This window comes from Nematolebias whitei, chromosome 1 (assembly GCF_014905685.2).
Source record: "Nematolebias whitei isolate Nwh7 chromosome 1, NemWhi1, whole genome shotgun sequence".
Taxonomy (NCBI): Eukaryota; Metazoa; Chordata; class Actinopteri; order Cyprinodontiformes; family Rivulidae; genus Nematolebias; species Nematolebias whitei.
Window position 1 is genome coordinate 74,554,115 of NC_056498.1, and position 24,090 is coordinate 74,578,204.

At 41.3% G+C, this 24,090-nt stretch overlaps 1 protein-coding gene across 1 annotated transcript in view; it reads right to left on the reverse strand.

Moving 5' to 3' along the window:
- Positions 1–11: 11 nt before the first annotated feature.
- Positions 12–24,090, reverse strand: part of LOC119430651 (intersectin-1) — a gene marked incomplete in the record, with an annotated part of 73,426 nt that continues 49,347 nt past the window's right edge. Inside the window, 8 exon segments of the mRNA XM_037698103.1 lie at positions 12–191; positions 322–405; positions 2,693–2,776; positions 2,859–2,957; positions 3,592–3,673; positions 3,750–3,851; positions 5,605–5,711; positions 9,071–9,192. Of these exon segments, the coding sequence (XP_037554031.1) occupies positions 12–191; positions 322–405; positions 2,693–2,776; positions 2,859–2,957; positions 3,592–3,673; positions 3,750–3,851; positions 5,605–5,711; positions 9,071–9,192 (860 nt within the window).

Sequence of the window (24,090 nt, forward strand, 5' to 3'; positions counted from 1 at the left end):
ACCTGTGGTTTTCAGACTGACCTGTGGTCTTCTGACTGACCTCTGGGTCTCAGACTGACCTGTGTGAGTAGGAGGAAGTCGTTGAACAGGAAGCCATAGAGCTCTTTGCTGCTTTTTGCTTTAAACAGCTTCCCGCTGTGGAGGAACTTCCTGGGACCCAGACAGTTGGTAACCGAATTAAACACCAATTGCTGCAGGAAATAAAATAAAAAAATCTTTATCAACAAACACAGGAGTCAAACAAGGTCCAAAAGGACACAACAGTTGTAAGGGAGAAATGTTTGTAAATGCTGTAGATGATATGAAACCCAGTTCTGGTACCTCTGAGAGTCCCTCACACTGAACATGAGCCTGGATCCACTCCAGGCGATCAGAGTTCTCCTTCTCCCTGACGCCCTCGTTCACCTTCAAACAACAAACATCAGGTACATGATCAGAGCAGCTTATAGTTACACTGAGGTGTTGTAACTACAGATCACTGGATCCTTTTTAAACTAACTTCATCTTCTCATCAGAAACACAGTTGCAGAGGTTTTGGTTGAACAGTGGAAATAATGAGATGCCACTTTGGTGGTGGGAGATGTGTCTCCCCACCATCAAGGACATCTACACAACATGCTGCACCCATACAGCAACCAGCGTTGTGGAACGTCACACACCATTCACCCTCTTATTATCCGGTAAAAACATGTCGAAGCAGTCGGGCCGTCACAAGCAGACTGTGTAATGACGAACAGCAAGCTGCCAGACTCCTGAAGAGCCCGAGTCAGAACTGCACACACACTCTGGAACATTTTTAGAGTGGATAATAGAAAAATCATGCAAATTGTCATACAAGCACCAAATATGACATGGTTGTTAGCTTTTATGAATTTATAATAAATAATCAAAATAAAAATGTGCGATGACTTTGGACTCTTATGGGCGGAGATTTGAGTTGCCGGATCCGAGCAAACTGTTGCCAGAACGCAGCAGGTTGGAATGAGGGGGCTCCCGGATCTTGTTCCGGCAGGATCTGGCTCAAATTAAGCACTGGACTGCTGGTGGAATTGAACCCCTACCTATTCCAATGGAGGACAACTGCTGTGACCACTCAGCCAACAGCTGCCCCAAAAGGCTGAACAGGATGACCATGGGGGTCGGCTCAGTGGTGGGAGTGGAGCTGAACTCTGTGGAGGACACCGTCCTGACTTCAGGACCACCACACATCCTCTGCATGTTACCACCACAAGACAGGAACATTTAGTGGGTGGCTGTTTTCACGGCGATGCTCAACTAACAGACTAAAAAAACTCATTAGTCCTCAGAGTCATCAGACTCTTTAATTGAACACTTAGTCGAGGAGGGGGAGGGTGATGCTGGCTGGGGCAGGAAACATCGGTACCCATACTCATGCTTTTATTGGTATTTAGTCTGCCTTTTAATATTTTTAACTTCTATGATGGGTGGTTGCTGCTGTATCAAGTTCAAGTTCAAGGTTTTTTATTGTCATTCACATCACATGTGGTACATGAAGTGGAAGGACATTGTGTACTCAAGGTCCCAGTTACTGGTACTCCCAAAAATGACAAAAATAGCCAAAAAAGTATAAAAAACAGTATATAAGTATCTAAGATATACACTTAGCTTTACACTAAGACATACACTAAGATATACACTAAGATATACACTAAATGAACGCTAAACGATACGCTAAAAGATCGAAGATAAATGCTAAACACTAATAATGTAAAATAATATGGTATATTAAACAGCAGCCTGAACATGAGTCTGTAGTGAGCAGATGGGTATGAATGAATACAGCAGCATGAGATAGTCAGCAGCATGAGATAAGTCACACATCAAGGGAACTGAGCTTTGTGGTTTGCCATGTGTTTTCGTATTTTTATTCCTGAAGCAGCGGATTCTATTAATTCCCTAATTAATAAAATGAGTAAGTAGTAAGTTAGAAACTAGGTCAGCAAAGAAGTAAGTGCATAAGTAGGAAGTAAATAAGTAAATTAGTAAATAAGTACATAGGTAAGGGGCAGCATGGTGGCTCAGTTGGTAGAGCTGCTGCCTTTCAGGGAGAAGGTCGCTGGCTCAAATCCCAGCCAGGGGCCTTTCTGGGTGGAGTTTGCATGTTCTGTCCGTGCTGCATGGGTTTTCTCCAGGTACTCCAGTTTCCTCCCACAGACCAAAAACATGCATGTTAGACTGATTAGTAACTCTAAATTGTCCCTAGGTGTGAGTGAGAGAGTGAATGGTTGTTTGTGTCGTTTGTCTCCATGTGTCCCTGTGATGGACTGGAGACCTGTCCAGGGTGTGTCCTGCCTCTCACACAGTGATAGCTGGACATGGGATGGATATAAGTAATTAGGTAAGTAAATGATTAAGTAGATAAGTAAGTCCATTGGTCTGTACTTCTATGTAAATACACTTCAACTGGAGCTCAAAGTGTGTTTTGTTAATGACTCAGCTACTACCACATCAACTTATAGGTCAGTACGGGTAAAACTGAGTAATAGATATTCTTCTGTTGGCTAATGTTGATTAGCTGTGGTGGCCATTTTAAATGGGATTAACTCCAAAGGTTAATTAGTTGTAGCTAAATAACCAAGAATTACTTCCTGAAAAAAAATGTTCATCTAGTTGCTCATGAGATATTTTGCTAACACACCGACAAATTGACTGCCCTTGTGTGAGTGTTCACCTGTGAGCACAGCTCCTCTGCCTTCTCCAGAGCAGCTTTCAGGTGGCTGTGATCAGGATGAGCCTCTGGAGTGTTCTCTAAGATCTGCGATCAGAAACAGGACGGGCGGGTCAGCAGGCGGGAGCACAAGGACATTTCAAACCAAAGTGTATCGTGTGACGTGTACGTTTTTGATGATGAGGGGGTAGCGGGTGACTCTCTGCATGGGTTTAAGGAGGTAACTGGACAGAGGCATTCCTTTACACCTGGGATCCATGGCCAGCCTCTGATGGAAACATGGAGAATCAAACAAACAGCAGGATTCTTGTTTACACAATTTAAAACATTAATATTTTATAATCAAAGGTACAGCATTCCTGGAAGAAATGCATATCACCCGCCACCTCTTATACCAGAGTTTGAAACCGTTTGTAGCAGCCCAGATGAGTTAGAGCTCAGAATATGTGCTGGGAAGGACTCTCAGCTGCGACCACACCAGATTTAGCTCAACATGTGGAGAACTGAGTCAAAGGCATTTTCAAGCGGTGGCAGCCATCTTAAACTGGGCAGACTGCAACAGTTAAACTGGGCAGACTGCAACAGTTAATCGGAGCTAGATGTAAATTTAAAGATTGTTTTCTGAGAGTTTCGTTATGAGTCATTCAGTGGCCACGACACCTTAGATCTTAGTTAAAACTCTGGCATGAAAAGCAGCCCTTCAGGAAATGCTTGACCTTTAATTTATAAGAAGATGGACAAACTATGAACAAAAATGTCTTTTTGCAGCACAGTTGATACAAAGCAAAACAAAGTGTGATTGTTTTAAACAACGTTAGGTTGAAATAAAGGCTTGTTACTAGTAGAAATATTTAAAAATGGTTCATTTCATTGAACACATGAACAGTTTTTGGCTGGTTTACCTTGAGGAAGTCTTTGATCTCGGGGTTGTCATCGGTTTTCTGTTGAATCAGCGTGGCGCCGTTCAGCTGACACGAGCAGAACCTGAACACAACAAGCCGTCAGTTTCAGAAAGGATGCTTGGTGTTCTTACAGGAGGGGGTCAGAGGACTGACAGAACCTGATGTACGGCTGCATGTGGGGCAGCTGGTTGGTCAGGATGTCGCCGATCATCTTTACAGGCATCCGATCGCCCGACATCTTCTTCCTCACCCGGAGAGCCCTGCGGGGAGATGCCGGGTCAGAGCAACTCAAAGCAACATCAGCCACTGCAGGTGAGTTTCCAACAGCTAAAATAACTGATGCAATAACAGAGCTAAACCTCAGAGACACAAAAACATTAAGTTACAGATAGGACGTGTTTTATTTAGGCCTTCACTATCAAAAAAACATTTCTGCTTCTCCTCCCACTAAAGAAATGATTAAAAAACATAAAACAAACAAACTTGAAATAAAGAAAATACTGCTTTTTAGGTCTTAAATAAATACTGCTTATAATAATCTGCAGCTTGTTTGTAAAACCTATGGGGATGCTGGTGAACAAAATATTTAACATAAAGATCAGGTGCTCGCACGACATTTTGTGAACCAGAAAAGTGTAGAAACCATCCAAGAACATCTCCAGCATCATCTAGTGTCTGTTACAGAAGAGGATTAGAGCCACGCTGGAAATTCATTTTATTTATTCTTAATCCCGACTTTTTCTTCTTTTGTTTTTCAGAACTTTGAGATTAAAATCAGAATGCAGCAAAAAAAAAAAAAGTCAGAATTTAGGAAAATACTTTTTTTTTTTTGAATAGTGGAATCTTCTTCAGTAGTTTTTTTTAGTTTGGAAAGTGAAAAAAAAATTTGAACTTAAATTACACTTGAATGTTTTCACAGCAGTTATATAATTAACCTGACTTTGTATAATTATTAAATGGTGGTAAATCATTATCCTTCTGAAGCCAAGCTCTGTATTAATAAAGCGAACAGGGCTGGTGTGAATGCACCTCTTAATCAAACTCTAGTCCGTTTGCCTAGAAAGTCTGGATGTTTTGAGGAGGTGTGAACGCACAATCGAACTCTTTTTCATTCATTCAACATTTATTTAAACAGATAAATCACACTGAGCCTTCAAGACTCATTTCCTGTACATGTGAGATCTGTTTGGACAGACAATAAAAGTGGTGAAAGTGACAACATAGGTTCTGGAGGCAAAACAATTCCTAACAGGCTCTCAATCTTTGGCCGAAGATAGATAGCCTGAAAATGAAATAAATAAATAAATAAAACCTCGCACACAAGCACACAGTGACATTCTGTGAATCTGACATTCTGTGTGTGTGTGTGTGTGACGCAAATCTGATGTGGACCAAATAACCAAACTCTGATCGGCCTAAATACCTATAGGTCTCGGTTCGGTTGAAGTGAACTCTAGTGTTTAGCACATGTGCCACAGACGAAATCCTAAAACCGCTAAAATTTGACACCACTCCGTTTTTAAAAATGTATTTGCAGAAGTAAGTTGCAGTAGTGCTTGGTGCAGCGCTGGGGAAGGGAGTGGGGGGTGGGGGGGGGGGGGGGGTCAGGTTGGTTCGATCGACTCAGTGCAGTGTGAATGTGAACCGCACCAGCTGAAGATGTAAACACGTTTTGATTTTTGTCCCCGGTCGAACCGAGTCTACCAGACTATCAGGTGTGAAACTGGTGCACACCACAGTTTCTCATCTGATCTCACTAGAGAATATTAAGTGCACACAAGAATGTGCACAAGAAACCCAAGTGAAATGTTTTCTTCATTGTAAGATGACAATACGGGGCTGGAAACTGTATTCACAGATCTGCATACAATCCAACAATAAAACAGCTAAAACAGGCCTTTTCTACTAAAGTTAGGACTAAAAATGATGTTTTCTTCATCAGAGCTTCAGAGCTCTGCAGGCTCCTGGTTATGGACAAGGACTGATCTCAGCTGTGTGAAAGCACATCTTTACTTGAGCAGTTTGATGTTGCACATGATGAGCTCCTTCCAGTTGACGAAGATCATGGCCACTTCCTTCTCCGTCAGCAGCTCACAGTCCAGCAGAGGCTTGTGGAAGATCTGCGCACAGAGGAAACAACGCTACGAGAAACAGCTTCAGCTGCGAAACTACTGGAGTTACAGACGGGAAAGGTTAACAAAAATAAAACCCTAAACTGTTCAGGCACTTTCCTCAGATCAGGAAGTAAACACTTTCTCGTGAAAGTGGCCGTCACATCAAACTTTTGTAATATATGTTCAGTTTTGGAAAGGTAGCATTAATAACGTATATGAATTTTTCCCACGCTGTTCAGATGAACAGGTGTTGAGATCCTCTCATGCACAATAATAATCATCTCTCACGGCCTTCGTGTATCTGTTATAGAAATTTTGGACACTTGTATTTCAGACCACTTTCCTATTATATTTGAATTGTCCACTCCTCCCCCAGTAAAAACTATGCTTCCAGCACGTCGCTGCCGCTTCATCACTCCCTCCACTCCAGGTCAGTTTGCTGCTGCGTTTAGAAGCACTGACTTATACTCTGCTGAAAGTCTGGACTCATCTCTACAACCAGAAGAATTTATCACCTCCTTTCAGTACACTTCTACAAAGATCTTGGACTCCATCGCTCCTTTAAGACAGACTTCTACAAAAATCAAGCCAGATCCCTGGCTTAATGGTACCACTCGGACTTTTAGACAACGCTGCAGGAAAGCAGAACGCAGATGGAAGAAAGACGGGCTTCATGTGTCCCAGGACATACTGAGAGACTGTCTTCATGAATATCAAAAAGCTGTTCAGCAGGCCAAATCACAATATCTTTCCAATTTAATTTCTACCAGTTGTAACGGGCCAAGGGTTTTATTTAATACCATTCAGTCTGTCATTAATCCCTCCATCCATGTTCTGAAAACTGCTACACAGTCTACCTGTGATGGTTTTCTTGATTACTTTGTGCACAAAATAGACTCTATCAAGCAGAACATTGTCAGTACATATAATTTTGTTCAGTTATGTGCTCCCTCAATAACCTCTGCTGTGTTTGATCAGTTCGACCTGGTCTCACTACCTCACCTCGTTAAGGTGGTTCAGCAGATGAAACCTACAAACTGTACCCTGGACATCATTCCCTCTAAGATGTTCAAGCAGTCCTTGGATGTTATTGGTCCTTGTCTTCTGACATTTATTAATAGCTGTCTAAGTTCAGGTTATGTCCCGTCTGTTTTCAAACATGCTGTGGTCAGGCCTCTTCTTAAAAAAACGGGTTTAGATCCTACAGCTTTTTCTAATTTTAGGCCAATTTCACACTTGTCATTTTTATCCAAAGTTCTGGAAAAGGTTGTTTTCATTCAGTTGCAATCTTTTTTAGAACACAACAACTTGTTTGAAAAATTTCAATCTGGCTTCAGACCACGTCATAGCACTGAAACTGCACTACTCAAAGTACAGAATGATATTCTTTTGTCCCTTGATGCCAAAAAACCTGTTCTGCTGGAGATGTTGGACCTCTCAGCAGCTTTTGATACTGTAGACCATCAGGTCCTAATCACTCGTTTGGCTCAGCAGGTTGGCCTTCAGGGAGTTGTGCTCGAGTGGTTTAAGTCCTATTTGACAGACAGAACTTTCTCTGTTATGATTGGTGATCTGTCCTCTTCTTCAGTCTCTTTGACCTCTGGTGTACCGCAGGGATCCATTCTGGGGCCTGTTCTCTTCTCACTTTACATGCTACCATTAGGACCCATCATTGCACGCCATAATCTGTCTTTTCATCTGTATGCAGATGATCTACAAATCTATCTGCCGGTCACTCCCAGTTCCTCACTCAGTTTAAACTCTGTTGCCAGCTGCTTAAATGACATTAAGCACTAGCTGTCTCAGAATTTTCTCCACCTCAATAACGATAAAACTGAATGGATTTTATTTGGTGCTTCCAGTAACTCATGCAACATCTCTCCCAGTATAGGTTTTCTGCTCCCCCACGCCAACCAGGTGGTAAAAAAATCTAGGAGTGGAGCTTGACTTTAACTTAAAGCTAGATAAACAGATCAGTTCTGTTGTGAAAACCAGCTTCTTTCAGCTCTGTCTGCTTTCTAAAGTAAAGTCACTCCTTAGCTGTAGTGATCTGGAGAAGGCCATCCATGCCTTTGTGAGCTCTAGGCTTGATTACTGTAACGCCTTATGTGTCGGTATTAATCAATCTTCTATCTCCCGTTTACAGCTTGTACAAAACTCTGCTGCTCGCTTGTTGACTAACACACGTAAATATAAACACATCACTCCTGTCCTTTCTTCTTTACACTGGCTCCCGGTTCAGTTTAGGACACAGTTCAAGCTGCTGCTGTTTGTTTTTAAAGCTTTGAATGGCCTTGCACCACCTTATATTTCAGAACTTTTGAAAGTCCACCAGCCCAGCAGAGCTTTACGGTCTGCTGGTCAAAATCTGCTGGTGGTACCACGCTCAAGGTGCAAACAATGGGGGGACCGGTCCTTTTCTGTTGCAGGCCCAACAGCCTGGAATACTCTTCCCTATGAGCTGCGTGCCATCTCTGATCAGGTTCTGTTCAAAGCCAAACTGAAAACATACTTATTTAAAAGGGCTTTTAATGTTTAACTTTTAGTAGTTTAGTATGTAGTATTTATTTTTTTATTTTATCTCTTTTACCTTCTTTTATTCTCGCTGTGTTTTTTAATTTGCACTGATTTATTGTGTCCTGTTTTTAATCTTGTTTTGTCTTGTGAAGCACCTTGGTCAATGCAAGGCGTTGTTGGAAGGTGCTATAGAAATAAAGTTTATTATTATTATTATTATAATAACAGGAAGTGATGTCACTAACAGGAAGTGATGACTAAGAGGAACAGAGCATAGCTACAATGGCTAACACAGACAGCAGAGAAGAATCTGATGTTTCTTTAGATTATTTTTATTTTGAGAGACAGCTGAAGAAGAGTCCGAGCTCAAAGACCAGGAAGTTCCCCTTTGATGTCACTTCCTGTTTCACTTTGGCTGCAATAAGTTCAATAAAATATGCCTGTTATGTGACTAAACGGGTAAAATCATGTGCATTATGTAAAATTTATTAAATGTTAAGATGTTTGATTCCACTTTTTGTATTTGTAGGACGTTCATATCACAGACACTTTAAATCAGTTTATTCATTTAGGACTTTATGGCTTTATTAGTGGAATAAGACAATCTGCTGTTAAAAAACAAAACAGATAAGTCAATTTAGGTGAAGCGTTCCCATGACAACTAATTCTGATTGACGTTTTGCCAAACGCGGCATGGTGGCGCAGTTGGTAGAGAGGTGTTGATCAGGATGGACACACATATTGCAAAAGCACATGCTTTGTAGTCTTATTTAGATTTACAAAGAGGAAACACTCTTCTAAAGCGATTTAAAAGCACATGGATGATTAAAATGTGTTTGTGTGTTTACCTCGGTGACGAGCTGCAGATCGTTGACGTAGTTCTCCTCGGTGACGATCAGCTCGTGGATGTAGCCCTGCCTCTTCCTCTCCATCGGACTCAACATGTCCAGCAGGTGGAGGTCGGCGCACCCTGAAGTTCAGACATCACAGAAGAACTACACATCAGCTGTCACACAAGCATCATGGATCACAGGCAGGAGACAGGAAGAGGAGACCTAAAGGATCAGACTTAGGAGGTACATACCTGAGCTCAGTTCAGGTGTTTGTTACAACGCAGCTTTTAAACTGCTTCAACCAGAACACAACTCTGTGCTCGATGCCTCCACATGTTACAAAATACTCTCTAGTCAGACCTTTTGCATTTACAGTAATCCTTTTACATATATAAAAATACACAATAATGATTTAGCTAAAAAAAAATGCATGTGGAATGCAACCAGAGGCCTCGACAATCGTCTTGACTTACAGTCTTGTCCTTTGAGATCAGAGACTTCTAAAGATTTTTCAGATATTTTGATGATCTAATGAGCTGTTGAGCTCAAAGTCTTTAAATTTTCAGCTGAGAAACATTATTCTGAAATTTTCAGCTTTTTTCACAGACTGATGAACCTCAGCCCATCTTTACTTCTGAGAGATTCGGCCTCTAATTAATTAATATTTTACACTGCTCACAACATTAAAAGGAACACTACAATAACACATCCTAGACCTCAATTATTTAAATATTCTCATTGACAAACTTTATTATTAGCACAGTGGAATTGATTGAGAAGAAAATAACACAAAATTATCCATGTAAATCAAAATTATTACATCATGGAGATCTGGATTTAGATTCAGACTCAATATGAAAGTGGAAAATAACATGACAGGTTGATTCAGCGTCAGTGAATATTCCTCAAGACAAGTCTAAATGAGGCTCAGTAGTGTGTGTGGTCTCCACGTGCCTGTATAACCTCCCAACAGCGACAGGGCATGCTGCTGATGAGACGGCGGATGTTCTCCTGAGGGATCTCTTCCCAGACCTGGATTAGAGTATCAGTTAGCTCCTGAACAGTCTGTGGTGCAATGTGGTCTTGTGGATTGACCTAACATGATGTCCCAGATGTGCTCAGTTGGATTCAGGTCTGGTGAACGGGCAGGCCAGTCCATAACATGAATGCCCTCATCATGCAGGAACTGCTGACACACTTCAGCCACATGAGGCCTAGCATTGTCATGCATAAGAAGGAACCCAGGGCCCACTGCATCAGCATATGGTCTCACAGTGGGTCTGAGGATCTCATCCTGGTACCTTATGGCAGTCAGGGAACCTTTGGACACATGGAGGGCTGTACGGCCATCCAAAGAAATGCCTCCCCACACCATGACTGACCCACCACTAAACCGGTCATGCTGGATGATGTTGCAGGGAACGTAACGTTCTCCATGGTGTCTCCAGACTGTCACGTCTGTCACATGTGCTCAGTGTGAACCTACTTCATCCATGAAGAGCACAGGGCACCAATGGCGAATCTACCAATTTTCGTATTCCCTAGCAAATCATCCTGCACGGTGTTGGACTGTAAGCACAGGCCCTATGTGTGGACGTCGGGCCCTCATACCACCTTCATGGAGTCTGCTTCTGACAGTTTGAGTGGAAACATGCACATTAGTGGCCTGCTGGAGGTCATTTTCTTCCTCTGATCTCATCCTCAAATGATGTCCCCACTGAGTTTGTTGATTCCTATCAATATTTGGGTATCTTGGTCGACTCACATCTCTCTTTTAAGCTCCATGTGGAAAACTTGGTAAAGAAACTGAAAGTTAAACTGGGTTTCTTTTTCAGAAACAGACCCTGTCTAACTCTGAATGCTAGGAAACGCCTTGTATCTGTGACTTTCCTTCCCTCCATTGATTACAGTGACATTATTTACATGAATGCTCCTACAAGAACCCTGCAGATGTTAGATGCTGTCTATAATGGTGCACTAAGATTCATAACTGGCTGTGATTATCGTACCCACCACTGCACCCTGTATTCACAGGTTAACTGGTCATCATTAACTTCACGCAGACACTCTCACTGGTACATTTTCATCTTTAAATCACTTCTTGGTCTGCTGCCTTCATACATCTCCTCCTACATGTCTCTGCGTGAGTGCAGCTACAGCGTGCGTTCTCAGGACATTATTATCTGCAGTGTTCCCTCAGTGAGGACTGAATTAGGCAAAAGGGCCTTCTCCTATTCTGCTCCTGTTTCTTGGAATATCTTACAAAAAGAACCTTGACCTCTCTAAGGGTGCATTCACACCAGCCCTGTTTAGTCCACTTTAATCGAACTCTAGCTCATTTTCCTTGAAAGTCCGGTTCGTTTGGGGAGGTGTGAATGCGCCATCGAACTCTGTCACGGAACAAAAAGGCGAACTCTGGCCCGGGCTAAAACCTAGGTCTCGGTCCGGTAGAAGCAAACTCCAGCGCGGTTCCAGTACAGTGTGAATGTAAACAGACCGGGCTCCGCTCCGCAGGACAAACAAACACACATTTCTCTGACCTTATATGGAGCCGTCAGCTGCCTTGTGTGGAAAAATAATATTCTCCATGGTCTTCTGTCTCATCTTCTGCTCATGCTAAATCCATTTTTGAAAAATGACAAAATATAACTCCTAAAACTGCTAAAACTTGATGCCACTTCGTTTTTATTTTTATTTACAGAAGAAGACGTGTCTTCAGAGGTTTTTGTGTCATTTCTTTCAGTAGTTCTTGGTGCAGCGCCCCCACAGGCGAGCGGGGGAATAGGTTGGTTCAACAGGTTGACTTGACTGCACCGTGCAGTGTGAATGCAAACTCACCAGCTCAAATGTAAATAAAGGTCGTTTTCACACCAGATAGTCCGGTAGATTCGGTTCGGGACCAATATTCATGACCTTTTGTTTACATTTGAGCTGGTGTGTTTGCATTCACACTGCACTGTGCAGTCGAGTCAACCTGTTGAACCAACCTATTCCCCCACTCGCCTGTGGGGGCGCTGCCCCAAGAACTACTGTAAGAAACGACACAAAAACCCCTGAAGACATGTCTTCTTCTTCTTCTGTAAATAAAAATAAAAACATAGTGGCATCAAGTTTTAGCAGTTTTAGGAGTTATATTCTGTCATTTTTCAAAAGTGGACTTAGCATGAGCAGAAGATGAGACAGAAGACCATGGAGAATATGTTTTTCCACACAAGGCAGCTGACAGCTCCATATAAGGTCAGAGAAATGTGTGTGTGTTTGTCCTGCGGAGCGGAGCCCGGTCTGTTTACATTCACACTGTACTTGAACCGCGCTGGAGTTCTCTTCTACCAGACCGAGATCTAGGTTTTAGCCCGGGCCAGAGTTCGCCTTTTTGTTCCGTGACAGAGTTCGATGGCGCGTTCACACCTCCCTAAATGAACCAGACTTTCTAGGAAAAAGAGCTAGAGTTCGATTAAAGCGGACTAAACAGGGCTGGTGTGAATGCACCCAAAAGGTCATGAATATTGGTCCCGGACCGAGTCTACCGGTCTATCTGGTGTGAAAACGACCTAAGTGGCTTTAAGAATCTGTTGGACTCCTGGCAAGGACCAATGCAGACATGTTCCTGTTTTTAGTTTTCTACATTCGCCTTAGAATCCAGCTGTTTTTATTACTTTTCTTTTCTTTTTACTTAAAAAATTTTTTTTAAGCCATCCTATTTGTTAAAAAAAAAAAAAAATTGTATGACTTTTTATAACTGTTTATTGTTGTCGCTGTTGTCCATTGTTGTCATCTTTCTTTGTTGAAATCAGGTCTCGCTTGTAAATGAGTCCTTGAGGCTCAATGGGATTTACCCGTCTAAATAAAGGTTGAATGAATTTTGTAGGGCCCTGGCAGTGGACCTCCTGTTCCTCCTTGCACAAAGGACAAGGTAGTGGTCCTACTGCTGGGTTTTAGCCCTCCTACAGCCCCCTTCATGTCTCCTGGTGTACTGCCTGTCTCCTGGTGCCTATTCCATGCTCTGGGCACTGTGCTGAGAGACACAGCAAACCTTCTTGCCACCGCTTGCATTGATGTTCTTGGATTAGCTGCACAACTTGAGCAACTTCAGTGGGCTGTAAAAACACCTCATGATGACTCTATGCACTGACAAAATGAAAAGCGACTAAAAGTTCAACCAGAAAGGACGAGAACAGAGAAATGACCTGTGGTCACCACCTGCAGAATCACTCTTTTATAGGGGTTGTCTTGCTAATTGCCTCTTATTCAATTCAATTCAAAGATACTTTATTAATCCCAGAGGGAAATAATTTATTGTTGTAACTCATTATCCTCATTTCATTAAGAGATGTTATAGATGCTGATGGCTGTAGACTGGAAGGATCTCTTGCAAAAGTCCACCCCACAGTGGCTCCTAAGAAACTGGCCGCAGATGCTGTCTGATCCGTCCACCCAGACTCGACTGGCCTCTCAGTTCCCCCCGGGCTGTAGGACCGCCCGAATGCCGGGCAGAACTCCTCCCAGAGTGATGGCCACTCCTCCCAGCAGTCTGCCGAGCTTCTCATTGCTGCAGACAGCCAACTGTAGGTGCTGAGGGACGATCCTGTCCTTCCGCTGTCATGAGCCATATTTCCTGCTAGTTCCAGGTTCTCAGTGGTCAGACACTCGAGCACAGCTGGCAGGTAGATGAGAATGCATCCACAGAACATCCTTTTCAACTCATTTGGGATTTGAGGCTGTAGTTGAGATATTATTTGAGCTTTTGAGATGTTAATCAGCTGCTGTTGGTTGTAGAAAACTGCCTCGTTGCTATGGTTACGCATCATAACAAATGTCCAAAACTAAAAAAGTTTCAGTAAAAATCCTTCCAGCTGCACAGCATCTGATACCAGAGGAAACAATCATCCAAAAAATGTTATTTACCTCCAGAAAAACAGGAATTAAAGTTTTCAAAAGCAAAATCTCAGAATGAAAGTAACAGAGCTGCTCCAACATGCAGCCACCTTGAGCGGCGCAATTCTAGAACATTCCAGCTGTTGTGTGTTCTATTTGCACAGCAGCAGCTGGAACTGATTCACAATAAGTTTTACTACCTAATTGGTCACATTGCTTCCACAAAGGTGTGACTGATTTGGAGTTACATTGTTTTGTTTAGGTGTTCCCTTTATTTTTTTGAGCAGTGTGTATGCTGTTCAGTGTCAGGAGGGCTGCGATCAGTCTGACATTGGGGAAACAAAACAGCCACTGGCCAAAAGGATGGCCCAGCACAGAAGATCAACATCATCAGGCCAGGACTCTGCGGTCTACACTCATCTCCAGGCCAGCGGTCACTCTTTCAGGGATGAAGATGTTCACATCCTGGACAGAGAGGAACGATGGTTTGAGAGAGGAGTAAAGGAGGCCATCTTTGTGAAAAGAAATCGTCCATCATTAAACAGGGGTGGAGGCCTCCGGGTTCAACTGTCCCCCTCTTACAATGCTGTGATTGCTAGTATCAATAGTAAACAGCCACCAGAACACTAACGATCGGTTGTTAGACTGATGGTCCTCCATCATGTGAACTAGTTCTGGATGTCAACAGCAAACTGGTTGATCCACTATGACAGTGCTTCTCAATTATTTTCTGTTACGCCCCCCCAGGAAGTAGTAAACATTTTGTGCCCCCCAACTCTCCGCCGCAACTGTAAATAGTATCATTTATCTATAAAATTGTTATAAGTACACCTCTGTATAACATTGTACCCTTATTAACATTAAATAAAAAAGAAATAAATATAGATCAACTTACAACAAATATTATTAACATCGTTTTATAGTCTGTAACAGAAAAGACTTAATCAATTTGCCTGAAAATACAAACAAAATCTATCCTTATTTAAACTGTAAACGTTTTTGACCATTTGACACAGAACAATAAAATTAAATACAATCAATAAATAATAATGAACTCAAATTGATCAGCAACATTGCAAGTCAAGAGCATTATATACAACACTTTGACCTACAAAACAAAAATGAATAAAATAATTTGTGCTGATTTTTTTAAAATCAAAATGAGGAAGTCAGGGTTAATGGCTACAATGAGCATGTTTTGTAGTGCACAGCATTTTGAAGCGGCGTTTTAAATATGATCCTGCAACTCTCAGCTACTGCTCAATGTTTAGCGGGACCTGGACTTGGTCTTCAGAGCAGCGACAGCAGAGAAGCTGCAAAGAGCTCAGAGCGAGCAGGCTGTGGGGTGGTGGTCCAGGCTCACAAGAGAAGAACCTGACAAGTTGTTTAATGACATAAAATAGATTTTGTTAGCAAAGAATAGAGTCCTAACATTTGTTAAACATCTGTTTTTATAACAAGTTAAAAAACAAACAAACTTGTGCTGTGACAATCTATAAAACTAAAACATTTTGTCAACGTGAAAGAAGAAAGAGGGGGCAGGTGTCGCTCTCGCTTTGACTTTATACTCTTTGTTGCTGCGTGCTGTGGGTGAAATGTGTCCAGAGCGGAGGACTTGTTAGCAAAGAGTCCTAACATTTATTAAACATTACTTTTGTATTAAAAAAACAAACAAAAGTTGTGCTTTGACAAACTAACCCCCCCCCCCCCCCCCAACAAACAAACAAAAAAAAACCTACTCCCTGACGCAAAATGTTCCCCGGGGTCACATGCATTGCACAGGCATTGCTCCGGGCCCCCCCCAGGGGGGCGCGCCCCACTATTTGAGAAGGACTGCACTATGAGAAGGTGCTATTTATAAGACTGAGTTTATTGCAGCTCCTCAGACTGAAGAAGTTTTTTGGATAAAAGATGAAATGTTTCAACAATTTATTTTAATCCGTCCAGATGACATGACTGAAAAATGTTGGACTGTATACCTGGATTATTGAGCATGGATTTCAAGAACCTCTTAGTTTAAAATATGATAAGGATGGCCTCAGACCGACGAAGCCTCTTGGATGAGGGGCGAAACGTTTCTTTTTAACAAAAAAACGAAGTCCAGATGACATGATTCAACCTTTTTTGTTGTTATATACCTGGATGACTGAGAAAACAAACTTTGTATGATAAGGATGTATTTTTGGTTTTAGGTAAGTTGAGACATTTTAAGTGAATATAACTCAATAAATGATCAAATGTACAAAAAGATTGTTTTTATTGATTTGGTCAGTTTTCCTGTATTTTTATCAGTCATGCAGTTTTAATGTTGAAGTACTTTCAGCTACAAGAAAATCCATACGTACGAATTTTCAAACAACCCTCATAATGAGAATATTCACTTGTCAAACTGTGATAAAACTCCTGAAGGTCTACACTGAAGGGTGTTGTTACCTTTGATTAACTCTGTTTATTATTATTTATTAACTTTTTATTATTCTATTTTTATTTACCTTTTTGTTATATTTAAAAGGGTGATTTATTAAAAAAATGTAAAGCACAGATACAACACATTTTTATTGTGTGTATTGTGCACAGCATCCTTTGCACAATAAAAATAATTGAAATTTCCTAGACAGATTTTTCCCTTGAAAACTTGCTGGTGAAGATTCTCAGTCATCCAGGACATGATCAATTCAAAAATGTTCAATACAAATAAAGTCCAGTTGTTTTTGTATTGAACATTTTTGAATCCCTTGAAAACCATTTAATTCAAAAGGATTACATTTAAAAAAAATTATTTTATCATATTAATATTTTAGCTCATGCGGTTAACGTCAAAGTATGTTCAAAATATAAGTAAGCTTATGTCCAAATAGCCCAAATTTTGTTTATATAATGTGTCGTTTATATCTCTTTATTCTCGTGTGGAGTTGACATGTGCAGATATTTATAAAATCTTGTACTATGTCAAAATATTAAGGTTTTAATAATGTGAAAGTTTCTGAGTCATTCTCTCTGTGGTCCGTTTATCTTCTGCACACAACTCGTTCCCCAGTTTTTGTTGTTTCAACAATTCATGAATCAAAATGTTCGGCTTATTCAGGACATTCCTGCATTTTGTGCAGTTTTTACTTTTTGAAATATTTAGCTTTTCCGGCCATGTTTTTCTTATTGAAAATGAATGGAGCTCTCCACATTTGTTCCTGCTCGGCTACTAACAGGAACCCGCAGGTTTGAGCACATTACTCCAGTTCTGTCCTCTCTTCACTGGCTTCCTTTGTGTGTCAGAGTTGATCTTAAGATTCTTCTGCTGACATTTAAGTGTGTTAATGGCCTTGCACCCTCATACCTCTCCAACCTCCTTCATCCTTATGCTCCTCCTCGGGCCTTGAGATCATCAGACCAGCTGCTTTTGGCCGTACCAAAAACCAGGCTGAAGCTCAGAGGAGATCGAGCGTTTTCAGTCGTGGGCCCTAAACTCTGGAACAATCTGCCCATCAACATTGGACAGGCCACCTCAGTCTCTATTTTTAAATCTCTCCTCAAAGCACGTCTGTACTCACTGACATTTAACACAGGGTGATCTCATTTGGTATTTCGTTGTTGATGATTGTGTTCATCCATTTTGCTTTGACTCCCTGACATTTAAGGCAGGGATATTTGATTTAGTATTTCATTGTTTCTCATTATATTTAATTGTTTTTATGCTTTTATTCATGTTGCTGTAATATCTTGTTATTAATATTTGATGCTGTGATCTTTTTTGGAAAGCACTTTGATAACAGTTACTGTTTTAAATGTGCTATATAAATAAATGTGACTTGACTTGTTTACAACCTGCTCATTTTAGCTATTCTGTTGTTTTTTTCAGCTTCTTTCTGTTAATTTAAACTTTTTTATGCTCCATACATTGTTTTTTGAAAGCTATTTTTAAGGTATTTTTCAATTAATTAATTTATTTTTGTCCATTTCCACCTTTTATACTTCTTTCTAATAATTTTAACTTTTTATGCTCTTTTTAGCCTCTTTCTGCTAATTTTAGCTATTTTTGTTTTTAGCTTTTTCAGCTACTTCTTTCCAATTTGAGTTTTTTTTTTTTTTGCTCATCTGCATTTTTTTTTTTCTAATTTCTGATTTTCTTGTGTAATTTATTGAGCCTCCCTCAGACTATTTCAACTTATGCTACATTTCTGCTCAGTTCAGCTTTCTCTACACATTTCAGCTTTTTTTTTTTTTGGCTGTTTTCTCCCTTTTCTCTGCTTTCAGCAAATGTCAGCTGCTCAATTTCAGCTCACATTGACTGTTTTAGCTATGAAGGATTGTATACCTGGATTATTGAGCATAGACTCTGTTGTTTAGCTATGAAACCTTTTCAGCTGGTTTCTAATCCACCTGTTTTTCACCAAAGTTCTGGTTCTTTACTTCTGAATATTCAGACAACTGTTTTAAAAGAAGCTGCTTTAGTTTCTCACCCTGTAAACATCAGTGAGGTGTGAATTGTGTGTGTGTGTGGTAGAGGGCGAGTAACGAGGCCAGCAGTCTGTCTCAGAGTGTTTAATCATCAGGACTGATCAGAACACCCCCCCAATAAAAACACTTCACATTTCACTGTGTTCTCGTTCTGAGCCACTACTGTGTTTTTTACTTGTTCAGTCATTCATGCACTCACATACACCCTTCTGGTTACATCTGTTTTTCTTTTCTTTCACTCATTCATTCATCAGTTTGTTATTTCACTCATTAATATTTACCATTTCAGGCTTGAATCAAGCAGAGCTTTTATTGTTTTAACAATCCAGAGCCACACTTTTAGGCTGTTGTTCAGTGAAAAGCAACAAAACATTCAAGGTTTGACCTGAACCATCCTGAATCCCCAAAACATTTAAAACTTAACGCTAACAAAGACACAGAACTCCAGACAGCAGCACAACTCTCATGGTTCAGTTACCGAACTGAGACAAACAGACTGTGATTTATTTAAAACAAGACAATTAGTTAAAATAAGCCTAACTCATCAACCAATCAGAGAGCTTTGCTTCCAATACCGACGCACAGAGGAGCCAATCGGATTCGAGCAGGTTTGTAATACTTGGACGACGTTGCTTCGTGTATAAAAAGTCTTCCAATAATAATTTCATTCATGTGTTTTTGAAGGTAAACATTAAAAATCACAATACTGTCTGAAAAAACAACAACAACAACTACACAGATATGACACGGCAGTCCCTATAACACAAGTCTGTTGTTATGTAAACAAAAATAAAAAAGGTGAAACCTGGTGCAAATGTGTTGTCATGGTAACTGGTAAAACACTGTATATAAACAGTTTGACAGTGAGGCATTTAGTCGGGTTATATCCCTCAACATGCAGCCTGCACTGATTTATTAACGGAAAAATGTGGGAAAACGGCTGAACTTGTTTTTCTATGGGCTGCTCTGTTCTGCAGGGGTCACCACGGCGAGCGAGACGTTTTACGCCGGGTGACCTTCCTGATACAACCTGGGCTCGAACCTGCAGTCTCATGATTGCAAGACTGCAGCACCACCGAGCAGTCGGAGCCTCTCAAAAGTTAACGTGAAGGTTGGAATCGAGTTTACGGGAGTGAGGCTCTTTTGTTTTCCATGTTTGTGAGTTTCACAGCAGTGAGATGAGTCACAGCGCAGAGGGAACCTGGGGCCTCACAGTGATCATAAAACATGTTGGACAACAAAAAGACAGGTTTTAGGGAAAGTTACCTTCCCAAACAGAGAAAAGAATAAATACGGCTCTCATACCTGACGGGTAAATACGAAGCTGTTGAGCCACTTTATTGACTCGTTTCATCCCGAAACAAGCGGGAAACTAAAACAAGTTGTCTCCATAAAACCTCCAGATAAAGTCCCAATTACAGCTCCACATTTAAAATGACAGGTATGAGGGCAGAACTCCCAACGCTAAGAGGAATGATTCAAAGATCGGACGGCAGCAGCTAGTTCCAGTACCAAACCCATCTGTTACCCTGGTCTAGCTCTTTATGGTGTGGCTGCAACTCATCGTCATAGCAACAGACAAACCAGTAAACATATAAACAAAACAACAGTACATTAAACAGAACAATTAAAAGTCAATACATTGATAAAACATCATGGCTGTGTGTGTACCACTGTGTCTGTTGGTTTTTATGCTGAGAGCTTCAGCTTCTGGTTGAGTCCCGTTCCAGCCGCTCGCCCTCCTGACGGAGAGGACCGGGGCGGCGTGGTGGTCCGAGACTCAACCTTCAGCTGCTGCAGGATGCGTCTCAGAACTTCTGCTCTCCTTTTAGGGAGGAGCGAAGAAGAAAACAGAGTCTTTGGCATTGAGTTTAACACTGAGACTGGTCCTCCAGCAGATAGTGGGTCTTTCTGTGAAGCTGGGGGGGAGGGGGGAGGGTTAGTGAGGGGAGGAGCCAGAGCTTTTTGACTGACAGGTGATTGAAGCAAAAAGAGCAGAGATTTAAAAAGTATTAAAAAGAGTGAGGGATTGGAATGAGATGAGCCAAGTGTTTAAAAATCTCCCATAAAGCCACAAAATGACCCACTATCCACCTTACCCTGCCTGTGTGTGTGTGTGTGTGTGTACAGTCACTGTGATCATGAGTCTTAGAGGGAGGAGCTCATTTTTTCTCCCTCAGTGCCACTCCTCCCTTTATTCTTTATCTGAACATGTTGAGACAGATCAAACAGAGAGAGGAGGAAGAGGAGGAGGAAGAGGAGGAGGAGTCCTGACTACTGATCTCCCTCCTGCTGTTTGGATAAGTCCAGTCAGAGCCATGCATAGACAGAGTTCTGGGCGTTTTGAACGTTACAGTCTGTCTGAATGTCTGCCTGTCTCTGGCTTCTATGGGCGGAGAGGCGCCATGTCCGGGTCATGTGACCTCTTGATGCTGTCCCATTGGTTGAGTGGCCTAGTGGGCGTGGCCTAGTGGGTCTCTTTGAGGGCTTTGAGGAGAGGGGGGTTCTGGGTAATGATATGATCCTAGAGAGAGGACGACAACAACAACATCAACAACAACAACAAAAAATAAATAAATGAACAAAACAAAACAACAACAACAAAACAACGTCCAGTCAGGTACTAGGTGGGTGGAGCGTGCAGCAGGACAGAGTGTGGAGTTGTGCTGTGACCCGGAAGAACAACAGAGGATCGACAGCAGAGAGACACAGCTCAGGTCCAGATGTTTACTTGTTTAATTTCTTCTGATGAGATTAAAATAATCTGGATTAAAACATGTGATCAAATCAAATCTGCAGGCAGTAACCGTTTGAACGGTCAGTGTAACCAATCAGCTGTTGGCTGTCATTCCTACTGTGATCGATGGAGAAAACTTACCAAATATGAGGCGTATCGGTTCTTTAAGTGTACAATAATCCTCAATTCATTTTGAACTGTGAGATTAGGTCGCTACTGAGATTATTTGGTAAAGGTGACGTAGGAGCTGTCTGCACTACTCCAGATTATTAACAACTCTGGGCTTCTCTCATGCAGATGAAGACGTTTCGCTTCTCATTTATGGAGTTTGTTCAACTCAAAACTAAACTTTGTGACACTTTAATTTGATCCAGATGTTCTGTTGTGCAGCTAAAGTTACACACAGAGCTCAGAGTTCTCAAACATTCAGCACTGGGCCAGACAGTTCACCTCTGATGGGAGGGAGTGAGATTATTCTGCAGGTGAATTTAGCTGCACAAACGAAGCTTCTCATGCAGAGAAAAGATTGAAACTCAGTCTTTAGTTTGGAAAAGAGAAAGCTCCCCGGATAAAATCTGCATTCTGCAAATCTCAATGCCACGTTTTATTAACAGTACAACCTAATAAACAAAAACTGTTTCAACTAAGAAATTGTCCTTTTTTTTAAGGGGTTGATAATATTTTTATTTTACAGAAGCAACATCTAAAAGGGGAGAACAGGGGAAACACATCTATTAAAGAAAGTGGTGCAATGAAAAAAGCTGGAGGAGCATTTTGCAGCTAATAAAGGGTTAATTGTCAGCAGGTCAGAAAGAGCACTGGGTGTAAAACGAGCAGTTTAGAGACTGAAGCTCTCAGAAGTAAAGATAGACAGAGGTTCTGCGAAAAACTGCCTAAAATAAGCTTCAACAAATAACTGGAACGATCTTGACCTTCCTGTCATCGACAGTCCATAATATCATCGACAGAGCTGAAGAATGAGGACACATCTCTGAGACGCGACGCTCCTCTGGCAGCACTGCAGTAAAAACAGGTCTGGTTCTGTTCTGGGCCCAGGAACACTTCCACAGGTCATGTAAACACAGTTCATCGTGTCATTCACAAAGATGCTTAAAGCTCTATCAGACAAAGATGGAGCCACATGTGAACACCATCCAGAACCGCTGTCGACTTCTCTGGTCCAGAGCTCCTTTAAAAATTATGAAATTTCATTTTTGATACAAAACAAAACAAAAACCCCTCAAGGTTGAAGTAACATTGATACTAACTGAATACAAACATGTAAGGTAAAATAAAATGTATTTACTACAACCAGCCCTGAGTGTGTTTGGACCAGTCCTAATCAATCCTGAACATCTGGACTCTAAAGTTTTTCTCTGTTTTTCTTTACACAGCTCTGTCACAGGCTGTGTCACAAACTCATCATTGAGTTTAAGTCTGGGCTTTGACCGGGTCAGTCCAGAACATCCACCTTGTTGTCTTCAAATCCTTTCGGTGCAGTTTTCACCGGATGCTCCGCGTCGTTCTCTTGCTGTAGATGTTTTGCAGACATCATCAGATTGTCCTCCAGGACTTCCCTTTATTTTGTGGCGTTCCTTTTACCTTCTTAGCCTCACAAGCTGTCCAGGGTTGGCTGTCAAGAAGCATTCCCATAGCATGATGATGCCACCACCGTGCTTCACAGAGGAAACGGTGAGTTTGTGGTGATGTGGAGTCTTCCACATGTTCTTTAGTAAACATTTTTTTCCAACGGTGTCTTTCTCTTTGCCACTCTCCCATAAAGTCCAGGCAGGTGACGAACTGAGGAAACAGTTGTTGTATGCTCAGTCTCTCTCATCTCACCGGCTCAAGCTTGGAACTCCCTCAGAGTGGGGTCAGCCAGTTTGTGAGGACGGCCTGCTCTTGGTAGATTTACACATGTCCCATACTCCTTCCATCTCTTGAGGATGGCTGTAACAGAACTCCTGGAGGTTCAGCACCTGGAACTGTGCTCGTATGACTTGAACATTTCAGTCATGCTGCTGTAATGGAACCAGTTCAACATTGTCTTGCTGAAGACCTCCCATGAAAAAGACCTCATCTGAATGGGAGCAGATGTTGCATTTCTTCTGCATTGATGTAGCTTTTCCAGATGTATAAGCTGCCCATGCCAGAGCCACGAATAAACCTCCATACCATCAGAGAGGCAGGCTTTTGAACTGTGGACCGAGAACAAGCTGGACAGTCCTTCTCCTTATTATTACAGAGGACACATGGCAGTTGTGGTTTACAAAATTATTAAAAATTTTTAATTAATCTGACAACAGAACAATTCTGGACTTCACCTCAAATGAGCTCTGGTCCAGAGAAGACGGCAGCGGTTCTGGGTGGTGTTCACATATGACTCCTTTTTTGTCTGATAGAGCTTTAAGCTGCATGTGTAGATGTTCTGTGGAAGTGTTCCTGAGCCCATGCAGTGATGTCCAGAACAGAACCAGACCAAATATTAATTATTATATTATTAATATAATTATTTTGTTAGAAGAAAAGAAACAAAAATAATTTCTGGCTGGTTTCTTCTACCGCACCACTTGTATGCAGGGGTGCATTTCTCAGCAGACATCGAGCCCTCCACCTGAATTTTCCTTATTTCTTTGTTTTAATCTTCTTCTTTCTGAACAAGACTGCTCAGAAAGACCATTATTGCTACACTTCATTGTTTTGTCTGTTAGAACCAGATAAAAAGTTAATTATGAGACAAAATAAACAAAACTTCCCTGATTTACGCCACATCAGGTAAAGTTCTATTTTGTGTTATACGCCACTGTTAAGCTAAAACTTTGAATATGTCTTAAAGTATATTTGAACTCCAGACAATGTTTATCAGCTCAATAAAAAAACTAACTAAACTGAGTTGCCTGTTATGATGCATAAACAAAAAGTCAGCACTCTAAAGTAGCTGAACAGGATTCTTCAACAACTACAAAGTATA